General features: G+C 42.5%; 1 protein-coding gene across 4 annotated transcripts in view; it reads left to right on the top strand.

Annotated features, from left to right (window-relative positions):
* Positions 1 to 890: 890 nt before the first annotated feature.
* The window catches only part of LOC131580670 (WASH complex subunit 2-like), a 36,821-nt gene continuing 23,374 nt past the window's right edge, over positions 891 to 14,337 (top strand). For 2 of the 4 annotated variants that reach the window (XM_058842119.1, XM_058842118.1), the window contains exons 1-12: positions 956 to 1,129; positions 1,535 to 1,699; positions 3,206 to 3,271; positions 3,989 to 4,162; positions 4,825 to 4,918; positions 5,324 to 5,382; positions 6,152 to 6,199; positions 7,417 to 7,521; positions 8,039 to 8,126; positions 9,307 to 9,375; positions 9,739 to 9,848; positions 12,057 to 12,129. In XM_058842119.1, coding sequence (XP_058698102.1) covers positions 1,025 to 1,129; positions 1,535 to 1,699; positions 3,206 to 3,271; positions 3,989 to 4,162; positions 4,825 to 4,918; positions 5,324 to 5,382; positions 6,152 to 6,199; positions 7,417 to 7,521; positions 8,039 to 8,126; positions 9,307 to 9,375; positions 9,739 to 9,848; positions 12,057 to 12,129 — 1,156 coding nt within the window. In that variant the 5' untranslated portion in view covers positions 956 to 1,024. The other 2 variants (XM_058842117.1, XM_058842121.1) reach the window with 2 other exon arrangements.

The following is a 14,337-nucleotide window of genomic DNA, read 5'->3' as shown; positions in this document are numbered from 1 at the left end:
GGTTTTTAAGGCTCCCACATTTTAAAACTAGGGAGATTTTATTTGACTTAGGGTAAGCTTTGCACTTCCTTCGGTAAGAAAAATAGGAGGAAGGGGTCCTTTTTTACTCGTAAGCCTGGGCATGAGCAGCGCTCCTGCTATCCCGGGCTCGGGCACGTCCCTCACAAGCCGTGCCTCAGGGATGGGCTCACACCCCGGGCACAGCTGCGGCCGCCGGACCCTCCTCCCGCCGGGCTCCTGCCCGTGGGGTTCCCGCGGCCAGGGTGGGACCGGACGGGTTCTGATGGGACGGGATGAGATGGGAGGGGATCCCATGGGATGGGATGGAAGGGGGACAGGATTGGGAGAGGATGGGACGGGATGGGGTGTGGTGAGACGGGCCCGGCCGCGATGCGGTGGGATGTGATGGGCCGGGATGCGGTGGGATGGGCCGGGATGCGGTGGGATGTGGTGCGGTGGGACGGGCCCGGCCGGGATGCGGTGGGATGGGCCGGGATGCGGTGGGATGCGGTGGGATGGGCCGGGATGCGGTGGGATGTGGTGCGGTGGGACGGGCCCGGCCGGAATGCGGTGGGATGGGCCGGGATGCGGTGGGATGGGCCGGGATGCGGTGGGATGTGGTGGGATAGGCCGGGATGCGGTGGGATGTGGTGCGGTGGGACGGGCCCGGCCGGGATGCGGTGGGATGGGCCGGGATGCGGTGGGATGTGGTGCGGTGGGACGGGCCCGGCCGGGATGCGGTGGGATGGGCCGGGATGCGGTGGGATGGGCCGGGATGCGGTGGGATGTGGTGCGGTGGGACGGGCCCGGCCGGGATGCGGTGGCTCCGCCCCCCTGTCCGCGCGTGCCGCCTGGCGCCCCCTGGCGGCGCTGCGGTTGCCGCGGGCGGGGCGGGTCACGTGGCGGCGCTCAGCTGACCGCGGGGAGCGGCGGCGCGAGCCCAGGGTGAGCGGCAGGGCCGGGCCGGGTCGGGTCGGCTGCGGCACCGGCGGCGACCCCCCTGATCACTGTCCTTCTCCCGCAGATGAACGGGGATGTGGCCGAGCCGGCGCCGGTGTGGGAGCGGCCGTGGTCCCTGGACGAGATCCGTAAGGGCAGCCAGAGCTGGTCCTTAGCCTCGGACGCCGGGGTGAGCGGTGCGGCCGGGACCGGGCCTGAGCCCGGCACCGGAGGGTGCGCGGGGTTCGGGGCCGTGTGCGGGGCGCTGCTGCCGCCCGCTGGCCGGGGAGCGGCCGGGGGTCTCGAGACGGGCCTGCCGCGGGAAGAACGCGGCCCCGGACCCCGGCGGCTCTCGTTGCTTTAACCCTCCGGTCCGGGCAGGAAAACTGAAATGAGGGGTTGGCCCGAGCGGAGATGCAGTACGAAGTGGCTGAGACTTGGTCCTGTGTGTGTGCGTGGGAGTGTTTCAGTCTAATGTGCGTGTATTTTGGTCCTCAGTTGAAGTGTATGATAAGTGCTTCCCGTCTTACAAACACTGCCAAAAGGAAAAAAGAGTTGGATGCTGACTACTGCTTTCCTTTGTTGTTGTCAACAGCTTCTGCGTTTTCTACAAGAATTCTCACAGCAAACCATTTCCAGGACACACGAAATCAAAAAACAGGTGGATGGATTGATTAATGAAACAAAAGCTACAGACTGTCGCCTTCATAATGTCTTCAATGACTTTCTTATGTTGTCCAACACGCAGTTCATAGAGAATGTGAGTGTGTTCTAGTACAACATCAAATTTATACTTCAAATATTGTCATTGTCTATTAATGTCGTGTGGAGAAGTGATTTAGCTTTCTAGGAAGTCTGAAGCTGATTTTGGGATGAAGTGACTTTTAATTGCATTGTGTTAAAGGATATCCTATTCCCTTGTGGGTGATGAACTATCCAATATTATTAGGTTCCCTTTGCCTTTTCAGTGACACCTTCTTTCCCTGCTTATACATGACCCAGAGATCAGAGTTTTGGTTTTAGTACTATGAATGAGTTGGGAATTCTGGGATGTCTTGGTTTAGCTTCACAGGTTGCATGAATGTAGCATTGGTCTGCACTTACCTATCTAAATATGAGGAATGTAATACAATGCTGTAAATCTACCTAATGGTGTTATTTTACTCTAGAAACATTTGGTATTAAAGGTGTTGGCCTGCAGGAGGTTGTGTGGTCATGAGGAGCATATTTTTTGGTTAATGTTGCCACTTTATAGATATCTCCATTTTGAAAGGTAAAGCTAGACTTGAAAGCCTGTTGCAACATTGTATCACTAGAAGTATGAGACTAATTAAGCTGGAGAGCTTTAATAGTATTTCTGATTTTTTGAAGGATTTTTAGCATTGTGAGTTTTATCAGGTGTTTTGTTTTGATCAGCATTACTTCAGGCCATACATGTCTTATCATGGCATTATTATTGGAAAGATGCTGGCAGAGGAAAATATGGAAAACTGGGTTTATATTCTGGGGGGTTTTGGTAGTAGTGTTTTTTTTCTGCAGTGTCTTTTCTGACCTAGCTTGGCTGTTCAACATAATGATTCTGCTGCGAACAGTTTGTACTAAATGTTTTAAATCTCATGTGCTTACAGCTGTTTGTTCCCAAATTAAGGTGCACAGAAATAGCTCTTCATTTCTGATTCTCACTTTAGTTAGTAAGAGATCTGTCTCTTCCCAGGAGATAACTGCACCTGTGTTTGAGATTTGGATTTTGGTTTGCAGGTTCCATGGGAATGTTTTATTCCCTGTGGTCTCCTTGTAGCTGGTCCTACAAAAGTGCTAAAAGAGCTGGATGTGAGGGATCATCAGAAAAAGCTGAAGGTTGAGGGATGTTGTGAACCCTCTCTGTGGGTACGGAAGGAAAGCTACTAAATGACAGAAAACTAAGGGAAAGTAACCAGCCTCTAAGTAAACTACAGGTTTCACTCTGAAGGTGTCTAGAACAATTTTATGTTGGGAAAGTTAAAATAGTGCATTTTTTATCATGCTCAGGTTAGTCTCTTAGCAGACTTGAATTAGCTCAGTTGCATTGAGAGGCCTTGAGAGATGGTACCTTCAGTACCAACGCATGAAGGTACTTGACATTATGCTTGGCTTCCTTTTTTTAATGTATAATGAATTAATGTGTAATTAATTCTATATTAACTGTGTATTTTGTGGTTGTGTCCATGTTTTAGCCCCTGTAGTAGTACATTGTTCTTACAGTAATTAATTTTGCTCGACTTTTCAGAGAGTATATGATGAGGAAGTGGAAGAGCCTATTCCCAAAGTTGATGCTGGAGACAAAACAGAGCAGGTACTTAACTTCAGCTGCCTTGAGTGCTATCAGTATGTTTGCAGCCATTGTCTGCCTTCTCATTTTCAAACTTGATTTGCTCACATTTACAGCTTACAAACCATACTGCTTCCTTTCTTGTTGAAGTCTCTCTGTTGGATAGTGTATGTCACTCAGACATAAAGTTGACAGTGATATTGGAGGCTACTACAGTGTGTGATCATCTGTTAGGGCCTCCCCAAGCTCAGTAGCCAGCAGACAAGACTTATGCATTGATTTTTCAAGTGGTTAAGCATGTTTTTTTCCGCAAGAGGACTAAGGCCTTGGGTAAACTTACTGGATTCACAGGTAGTGAATTGGGGAAGCAGAATCTCACTGCAATAATTCCTAGGAATAAGTACTTGGAGAGCTATATATACATGTGTGTGTATATATATATATGTGTATATGAATATTGCAATCTAGGTGTATTATACCATAAATGGCCCCATAATAGTTTAGGAGCACAAATAAAACAATATTGTACTGATATGGATATTTAGAACATCTCTGTTTCTGGAGTGATGAAAATTAATTAAGTAAAGAAAAAAAAAAAACAAACAACTGATTGTCCTTGTAATGCACATAATGAAAAAGCTTTTGTTGTGCTAATTTGAAATTAACATATTGTATGTGTGTTGTGGGAAGATTGAGTCTTAAGTAAAATCCAATGAGCATGTGTTTTTTCTGTTACTAAAGGAAAAGACGCGGGAACAGAAAGAAGCGGATCTAATTCCTAAAATTCAAGAAGCAGTGAATTATGGGTTGCAGGTTCTGGACAGTGCATTTGAACAGCTAGACATCAAAGCAGGGAACTCTGACTCAGAAGAAGAAGAAAGTAATGAAAGAGTGGAACTAATACTTGAGCCAAAGGTACAGGGACCTGTTCTTGCTGGGTTTGTTTTGATTTCTTGGACATGCTCTTTGTTTCTATCACTGTATTACTGCCTTAGTGTAAAACTGATGTTACCTAAACCTGTTACCTAAAAAGAGGATTTGATAACTGCATCTGAAGAAGTGCTGTCTGCTGAGCTACTCTTTGTGTGACCTACTTGTCTTGCAGTTAGGTTAGCATTAAGGTATGGCACGCTAAAGGAAGTTAGTTTAATAGAGTGAACTTTGAAGGGGAAGCCCCAGTTCTGTGTGGGAGTGTGATGTACAAATTTCATGCTTTTTAGCTACAAACCATATCTTCATGGGAGGTTTTTTACTGTCCCAGTAATTAAAAATCCAAGGTTTAGGTTTTGGGATAAGACCTGAAGGTCTTTGCAAGGATATTCTCCTGTTAGATGGCATGTAGAAAACAAGTTGAGACTACACAAATAGAAGTAGCCGCTTTCTTTGACACTGTTGAGAGGAATAAACCTCAGCTAGCCCACACAGTTGTATGTTGACTTGAAGTTGTATGTTTGGTGGGGCTCTAAATAAGCTTGTATCTTCCTTGAGTTAAAACAAGGGGTGTAAGACTTCTGTTGTTGGCAGCCATATAGGGCTGTTCAGAGATGTCAGAAAGACCTCATGTCATCTCTTTCCAGGATCTCTATATTGACAGACCTTTACCTTACTTGATTGGCTCTCAGCAGTTTATGGAACAGGATGATGTTGGCCTTGGAGATCTCTCTAGTGAAGGTATGTGCTGGCATGACCTTTTATTTCTATGCAAGCAATTAGTTCCTAATCCAAGATTTTTCACTGTTCTCTAAATCACCGCTTTGGTTACCCTGTGTACTGTTCTTGCATGTTTAGATGCAGACTATAATTAAATGGGGAAAAAAACCCGTTTATCATGCTGTAAGAACCACTTTTCCAGTATACAAAGCAGTAACTTCTATGTTATGCTTCACTTATGCTTTGTGTATTAGAAATGAAGTTAGAAATGGAAAGTGTTAACATTTTATTACCTTTCAAAGCTCTTTCAAGCCACTCTACCCACCTAAATTTTAGTTTTCTTCACAGAGTCTTTAGGTTACTTAAATGGTGACTACATTTTCTGTGTCTGTCTGATCTTAACTTTTTTGTCTCCATTTAAATTAGAAGGATCAGTAGATAGCGATCGGGGAAGTGTAATTGACAGTGAAGAGAAAGATGAGGAGGTAGGTGGCAAGTACCAGCTGCTTTGCACAAGCATTCTTTGCGTGTGAGGCCATTAACTACCTTGCTTTTATATGTTTACTCTCAAGATACTACTGCATGATGTTTGTTCTCTATGTTGGTTGTGATAAATATTCTTTGTTATTGTTCTTATGCAGTGGTTTCCTCTGCAGCTTTCCAGAGGAACATTTATGCAGTATTGACTCTAGCTGTTATTGAAGTAGAATACTTCAAACTGAAGTGTTTTATTTCACTCTAATTTAATTTTGTGAAGCAAATCAGATTCTTATCAAGAATTGCTTTTATGGAGAATTGTTGTAAATTGCAGTTACAAAGAATGGGATGGAGACTGATAAGAACAAGTTTAAAGTAATGCTTCCCCAGGCTTTGCCTCATAAATCCACTGCATTGGAATATCAGTTTCTGATATGTTTTGCCTGCTTTGGCTGGGATGTCTCTGCTTTGTAACTATGGAAGCTATCCCTTTCTCCTGAGGTGTTTGCTTTTGGGGTCTGCTCACTTAAAGTGAAATCCCTTTTGAGTTACTTGGATGCAGTCACAATGGAGCCTGCTGTCTTTGCTGAATTAATGACTTTCTAGAGAGCTCCTTTCGTAAAGATGGTCAGCAGTGGGGGAGCAATTTCTTGGTCAGGTCATGGTGACAAGATCTGAATGTCCAAACTTCTGGAAGTTCAGAGTTTCTGAGTCCTGTCCCTTAACCACTGGCCAAAGTAATGTGTGATATCTGTCTCGGGGTCTCTTGTGTTACAGGAATCAGATGATGAATTTGGAAACCCTAGTGAAGATGACCAAAAGACGGTACGGTTAAACACTCTGGTGAAAGAAAGATTTTACACTTGTGGCACAGGGAGCATGCATGAAAGAGGAGATGAGAGTTCTAGACAGTTGACTATTAGCAACTTTGTGAGGCCTGATTTTTTTAACTTTTTATGGGAAGGTCCTGGGCAGTTGGCACCATGTTCTGAAAATTAACCTTGGTTGGGCTTAAAGACATGCTTCAAAGCTGTCATTAGATACAGAGCCTTTATGGGATGGCACTGCCTGGTATGTGTTTTCCTCAGGAATAACTTGAGAGACATGATATTCAAAGAATCTGCCCCAGGAAAACTAGGCTTCTGTGGGTTTACTTGGTTTCTAATTAAAATTCTAATCTTACCATGCAGGAGGCAAGGAACAGTACAGTTTGGGTATAACAAAATCAAAGATATGAACAGTATATCAATTTGGATCATGAATGAGAAGGGAAAAGAAATGTTGAGATGGAAGAATTTAAGCTAGACTTTAATAATTTATTTTAGAAGAAGGAATCTTATCTATATTTAGATGTGCCACTGCAAAATACTTTAATGTGGGGATCCTCAATCTGGCATGATTTAATGTCAAAAGAGCAATGTTGTGGAAAGCAACCCTTACTCAATCTACTTATTAATAAAACAGTATTGCAAAAAGCACTCGGATGTTACTTTAAGCTGACCTTCATAGGGTAGCTGATGTATTTTAAGATGAGCAAGTATCTTTGGATTGTTGGTGATTTAGTTCAATTCTGGGCCCTTGCCTGTGCCAACCCCCAGCTCTCATCCAGTTCACTTCATCTTTTTTACTCTCTTATTGACGTGACTGAAACCAGGATGTGAGCATGTAGGGTCTGCCATTCTGCTGTCCACCCTAAGGACAGTACAAGATGATCCAGTTCTTTACTAGCTGATCACAGTGTTCCTGTGTTAAGACTGAGTGCCAAGTCTTTAGTTTGTGTGTGGTAGTGGTGCACCCCTTGTGAGGGGGAGAATGTCCTCAGATGCAGCATTCAGTAACACAGCACAGGGTTGGGGTGTGCTAGAGAATGCAGCAACTTGCTTGGAGCTAGAAGCACTCCTTCCTTACCTTTCAAAAGCTGTGAAGTATTCCAAATTGGCTGTAAGTTCCCATCCTTTCTGTAAGTTTGATTTGAATATTTTACCTAAGCAGATGTAGTTTTGTGCTTGTTTTGTATGCAAACAGAATATTATTTTCTTTAGAGGATAGCCCAGATGAGTGATGAGGATGATGATGATGGCTGTGATCTCTTTGACTCTGAAAAAGAGGAGGATGAGGATGGAGACTTAGATGAAAGCACAAAGCCTGTGAGTAATTGTTGCCTTCCTGGAGTGGGAGATTTGACTTTCTGTATGAAAAGGCTGTCCTTAGAGGGATTATAATGGTAGCTCTCAAGTACCTGAATGGAATCCTGTAGGAAGTACCTCCAAAAATCCTGAGTAACATGACTGTTCAGGTGTTACCCCTTTAAACTCAGGGATTCTTGCACCTTAAGCAAGTATCAAAGCTGTCTTTCAAGAACATTAAGAAATGGTTTGTTGCATTTTTGTGAGGTAAAGGCTATTTGTTTTTCCTGCTTACAAAGCAAGGTGACATTAAAAATTATGTGTTCATCAGAACTAGAAATGCTGAGGGTTTTTTTTTTGTTCTTGATGCATGGCTAATCTCTGCTCTCTTAACAGAAAGCTGTATTGCTTCTTCTGAGGGCTTCAGGCAAACTCTAGGCAAGATACTGTACAAGTGAGGCTATATAGTACAGTATTTATAATTGAAGTTGCTGAATCTTATATAAGATATATGCTGTTATTTGTCCCTGCTGCTCAGAAAAAGAAGAGGCCAACGTCATTTGCAGATGAGCTGGCAGCCCGAATCAAAGGAGAAGTGCCAGTCAGACAGGACGAAGAGCGTTCATGTGAGTTACCTCCCAAGTTTTGAAAAGTGCATGTGCAGTAATGGGGGACTCATATAAGTGTGGGACAGGAGACTGTGGGTAACAATACACGAAGTTACACATATCTGTTATTTGAACATGTGTTAGGTAAAAGCATGACAAGATGAATTGCAGACACTATTCTGTGCTCTGAGAAACTCTTTGGCCATAACTCAGAGGACTGAATTGGAATTTACTGAGAGTTATAATGGGAAACATTGCTTTCACATGAGACAGTCACTCTCAAAACACACATGATTGGAAAGGTTTTCTCTCCAGTCTGATTCTCCCTCTGCGTGTTTGACCACACAGGCTTTCTCCTGTTTCAAGTAAGTATGTGGAAGCCACCGGTCACTGTGGTCTTTCTGTGAGCTCTACAGTGAAAACACCTCAAACAGTAGATTGTTATTTTCATGTGGATTGTTTCTTTTTTTTGTGGCTTACATATACTGTTTTGAGGAAGTTTTCCTTGCTACTGTTACTAATCATATTTTAGACTAAATAATGCATTTACTTTTGTGTTGCTTTCAAAGGGAGAGACCTCTCAAGTATTTAGTCTTGCTGCAAAGCAGCAGTTGAAAATGGCTGAAGCTGAGTTGGCAAGTGCTTATGAGGCTGCTGTTGACCTGTAATACTGAGATTAAAAGACAAGAGCTCTGTGTGTGTGTTCTTGCACATTTGAAACAATCAAACTAGGTCTGCTGATATGAAGAGTATAAAACCTACCAACTTACCCTGTTCATTTACAGGGAAATCTTCCAGTTATTGAAGTAACCTTATAAGGCCAGAGGAGATAAACCTCTGGCTTTGCTTTTCGTAGCTAAATGAGGACAATAATAATTCTGGAGCCCTTTGAGATGCTCAGAGGTTCTGCACAGGTGTGGAACCTGTACTGTCTGGAATGCTGCGTTCTGACATCTCAGGTGACACTAGTTTGCATGTGGACAACTGTGTTGAACCCCTAGTGCCTGACAGAATAATTCTATTACAATTAGAAACTGTATTCCATAGAATTGCTTCCTCAGGCTGATTCATATGAAAGCACAGAGGTCAGCTTGGTTTGCTATTTTTTTAGGTTCTTTTTGCCATAGATTGATCTCCGACTGTAAGCTTACTGTAAGTAAAGGTCGACTAATTTTTCATTGAAACTTTCTTCTTAAAGCCCTGTCATCAGAGATCAAAACAAGGAAAACACCAAAAGAGAAGAAGGAAGTTAGAGTTCCATCAGATGGTAGGATATCCTCCTCTCTTGGTTTTGAATTTTGGCCTGGATTGTAAGATACCACTTGAGAAATTATGGCCTCTGCTCTAGAAGCTGGGTGGGATATCGGTGAGCATCCTTCAAGGTGAATGTGTAAATAAATCTAGGTTGTGATGTGCACGTAAACAAGGCCAGAAACACACTTAGAGTTCTTCCTTTAATGGAGTCTTCTGGGGCAACTGCACAACCCAATGTGTCTTCAGCAGCTTCTCTCTGTGTGTCATGTTTATGAGAGCAGATGGAACCAAAGCAATTTTCATTTTGGTTGTCTCTAATTCCCTTTCCTGAAGCTTGATCAGTTGTACCAAAGCTCATGGCTCTTGTACTTTCTAGATGAAGATGACATCTTCAAGCCTCCTAAACTGACTGATGAGGACTTCACACCATTTGGTTCAAGGGGTGGTCTTTTCAGTGGTGGAACAGGCCTCTTTGATGATGAAGAGGTGAGAATGCTGCAGATTGTAGAAATTGAGTGTCTCCCCCTTTTAAAAACAAAACAACAGATCCTGAAAATTCCCATCTTTGAAAGACAGAGAGGACAAACAGCATTTTGTTGCTTGTAATATTCAAGTGTTGTGGAGTAGTATAGCTTTCCAGTGGGGAAACAGAACTACACAAGTGACATACTTATGTTCCCCATGGTACAATATCTTATTTTCTGCAGTACTGCTGCTGAGAGATACATTCAAGCTCCATATTAGACTGGTTGTGATTCCAGGAGAGCTTAATTGGCCCCTTACTTTTAGCTCTGCTGGTAAACCAAATATCATCCAGTTTGTTTGTTTTAAATCAACAGATTTCTATTAAAATGCCTGTGAAAATAGTGAATTTTGTCATTCTCCCTCTAATTGTGGGAGAAGTGTAAAGGAAAGAGAGCCCTGAATGATGCCGTTCACACTGTCTTTCACATACCATGTGTAGACAGCACTGCTGCCGAGTTTCTTTCTGTGCTGTTAAAAGTTTCCTATTGCAATTATGCTTTGTTGTTTCATCTAGTTATTGTACAGTTCCTGAGATGCCTATGTTGGCAAGAAAAGTTCACTTAAAGTTTACTCTTGTGCTACCTAGAAGCAGACTTGAGAAACACATGGCATGAAGTACATTTCTGACCTTATTTTACCATGGTGCACGTGAAAGGGTGTAGAAACCTGATGTCAGGGCTAGTTAAGATTTAAGAATACAGCTATGTAAAGCAAATGATTGCCCCTGATGCAGCTGATAGTGGTCATAGTGAAGGTTAGTCCAGAACAGCAGTCAAATCGTTGCCTTTGTGAGATGTCGTGTTCACTGTTGCAACTAGAACAAAAGTCAGGTATTCCTTTGAGCCAAGGAGGTGTTAGACTGAAATTTGGAAGGAGGCCACATGTTTCTCAAGCTTACCATGCCAAATCTACTAGAATATAGCTAACAAGCACCAGACAGGGGCATTGTGTGTAGGGAGGGGGATAGATCTGTGCAATTCCATTCTAACACAGCCTTTATTGAAAAAAATGTTCTTTCCCTTTTTTAAGTGGAAGACAATAGCTTAAAAAGATTATTAAGAAAAATAATCTGATAGAGCAAGCAAGCTTTGTGTCAGTGCAAATTTTGATGAAGCCATTACTGGTTACCTCTTGGTGACTTACTACTAAGACTGCTTTCCTCATCTGTGTAGACACAGGACAGCCAAGCAGATCTGTCTGTGATTGTTGCCTGCCTGCATACACCTGTTCTTGGTTTTCTGTTATCTAAAGGTAAACATCTCAGAAGGGTGACTTAGCTTCACTTTACCTGTGCATTGGAGGAGGCTGCACTGTACCAGCAGGCAGACACAGCAGGGCAACAGGCAAATAATAAATGAGAAATGGGCAATTGATCACTGACACTTCTGCCACACTCCTGTGCTCCTATACTCTTTCTGAAGTGTTTTTGCCTTCTTTCTACAAAGTTTTATACAAAGACCATGCATTTTGAGTCTCCGGGTAGTCAACCTCTAATACCCATTCACATAAGAGGGAGGCTTTGAAGAAATTAAGTGGCCAGTATAATGGTGGTCAGTGGTCAAAGAATCTGGATGTTTCTTGGAAATCCAGGCTGTGATTGTTGGTTATTGGTACAGGGCACTGCAGGCTGAGCACAAGAACAACTGTGGGAGTCTCCTGCAATGCTTTTGAGCTCTAATGTACTTTTCAGCACCATTGTGGCATCTTAACATCTCCTTAGTAGCGATGTAAATCATTCATTTTATCCACAGGAAGTTCAGGAGTATTTTTGTGCTTGTCCTGACCTGAATTTTTCCTCAAACCTTACTCTATAAACTTCAGTAGGACGTCTTAGAAAGGTATAATTGGGACCTAACCAGCTGTAGATTAATTAGTGTAAGTCCTTGAAGATGTGCAAATAAAAGGTCATTCCTTCTCATCAGCAGACAGACTAGTGATCAGTAAGTTGAATTGTAGAACAGCTGATTTTCTGAATATATACACTCAAGTTAACAACTGAGTACCTAGGTTAAGTCTGTATTTGCAAACATCCTTTTGAGAAGGGATTGGTGATTACCTCCTCTGTCTTGGCTTAGAAGTGGACATTCAATATGGAAAAATCAGTATCTGTAATTTCCTACAAAAACAAATTCACCACTTCCCCCACTTTGTATTTTCATCTATGATCAGAGTGATCTTTTTGCTGAAGTACCCAAAGGAGAAGAATCAAAAGAGAGAGAGGAGAGAGTCCCAGTAACTGAAGGTAAGAGCCAACAGCTGCTTCCTGTAGTCTTGTCTATGCTGTGATGTATTACTGCTAGTAGCTAGACTGTTTGTTCCCAAACTAGAAAGCCTACTGTAGCAATTGCAGAGCAAGTTTCTTCTCCTCACCAGTCTTAACAGAGAGCAGCTGTGTTGAATTGTGCATGTGTTTGTTCGCTGTGATGTGTTACACACACCTGCTCTCCTAGGGCTGAAAGGATGTCCTTACTGCTTTTGGCAGAGCTCTCTGCATATGCTGGGTTCCTGCTTCTCGAGTGTACTTTGCAGGATCCAGTTGTGGGTTTGAGGAGAGCAGAGATTTCTTGCAGATTAATTCACATAAGTTTCCCACTAGGTGCATATCTAGACCCTTAAGGACTCTGAGCACACATTCTGTATTGCAGAGCTTTTACTGAAGCACTGCATTTGATGGATTTTCAAATATGTGTTGGGAGACTAAGCCATTTTGTTTTGAATGTATTTTATTGAAGTGGTTTTGAGTGTGTGAATGTGAACTGTTGTAAATAAAGCTGTATGTAAACATGTAATGTGCTTATAAGGTCAGTGTAGTAGAGCTGTTCTGTGGAGTTTAAATGGAAGAAAAATGGACTGTTACATATATTTGCAAAAGCCCAGAAGTTCAAGGAGAATGTGTAAAGAGTTCTGAGCTGGTAAGAGTGAAAAAGCAGCTCAGACAACTTCTCAGATTCCTGTTTCTGTGGTAGAGTTCTGAAGGCTTTGACAGCATAAAACAAGTGCATCTATTTGTATTGTACTTCCTATGATTTCAGCATCCTCTACAAAGTCCTTAAAGAAAGTTCCTGCAGGTGCAGTATTTCTGTTTCCAGGTATGATTTATTCAATAGCCAATTGCTTCGTGCACAAAATGCTCTTTTCTTTAAAACCTACTGCCAAGGCTTTAAAGAAAAACCTATCCAAATACAGCAGCGCTGCATTGCTTGATCATATGCTTAATGACAAATACAGATGCTTCTACCATACTAAGCCTAAACTGCAGCATGTTTTTTGGATAATCAAAGATTCTGGAGAAGCTCTGAAGGTAGGTGTCACTGATAGCAGATCTTAGCAACTGTCAGCTTCAAGTGTTGTGCTCTCAATTTTAAGAATGTATGTCACTTTAGCTGATACTGTACAGCTTAATTCTGCTGTGCATGCAGTCACAGCTTCCACCTGTACTCTGAGAAGGAACTGCATTTTGATTGTGCACATTTGATCATATTCCCTTGGGTCAGCAGAAAAACAGTTTAAACATCAAGTTCCTATGTTTAGGCCTATCTTGTTTTTCTCGTTTTGATTCGGAGGATCTGCATACATGGAGAAGAACCAGATCTACAACTTGGAGCTAAAAGTAAAAAAGAATTGTACTAAGATCTCTATTTCGTATCAGAATCCAAGCTGATCAAGGAAAAGAAACATGTCACCAGTCTTTTTGAATTTCCTGACAAAGCTTACTGTCAGTGTGCAGGCTCCTCACTTGATTGAGGCACCTGAATTTTAAGTTTTGGTCTTTCTTAATAAAAGCCTGTTTTAAGACTGGTGTCAGTTAACTGAGCCTTCAGTTAGCATAATTTTTAGAGTAGGAGGTGCACAAATACAGACTTTACTCCACGGTCAAAGATACATGTCAGCAATGGGACTTCTACATAATTGTTAAACTCAGTAGCAGTTTAAAACAGCAGGTTGATGTGGGGGATTTTTTTATCCTTTCTTTTTTCGTGGAAGTACTGTTGTATAAGCAGTGAGTCTTCAGTTGCTCCCTCTCAATAACTTGTAGAAAGGCTTAAGTCACCAGAGAAAAGCCAAGATTGAGGCTCCTTTGCTATTCCAGTGAACAGTTTGTTTAGGAACTCATTAATCTTTAATACATGACCAAATTTTGTGGCTGTATTCCTGTCAATCCTGAGGCACTTTATAATTTCGTAATTCTTTTTTTTTTAATAAGAACCTGCTGATGATCAAAATTTTTGCAGTCTGCTGACTTAACCAAATAGCAGTTCTACTTTCTGCCAAGCTTTCATTCCAGTATTTTCCCACCTCTGTCTCATTTCCGAGCATCTAGACTTGAGAAGCAGAAAGATAGTCTTGAACCATTAGGAGTGTTAGCAGATGGTCATGCACGTAGCACTGAGGCTGGACATTTCCAGGGCAGATGCAGAAGGAACAGTTGCTCTGGCTGGCTCTAATTCAT

The sequence above is a fragment of the Poecile atricapillus genome, chromosome 6, assembly GCF_030490865.1.
Source record: "Poecile atricapillus isolate bPoeAtr1 chromosome 6, bPoeAtr1.hap1, whole genome shotgun sequence".
NCBI classification, from domain to species: Eukaryota; Metazoa; Chordata; class Aves; order Passeriformes; family Paridae; genus Poecile; species Poecile atricapillus.
The sequence above is the reverse complement of the archived record's forward strand: the minus strand, read 5'-3'. Positions and strand labels throughout refer to the sequence as shown.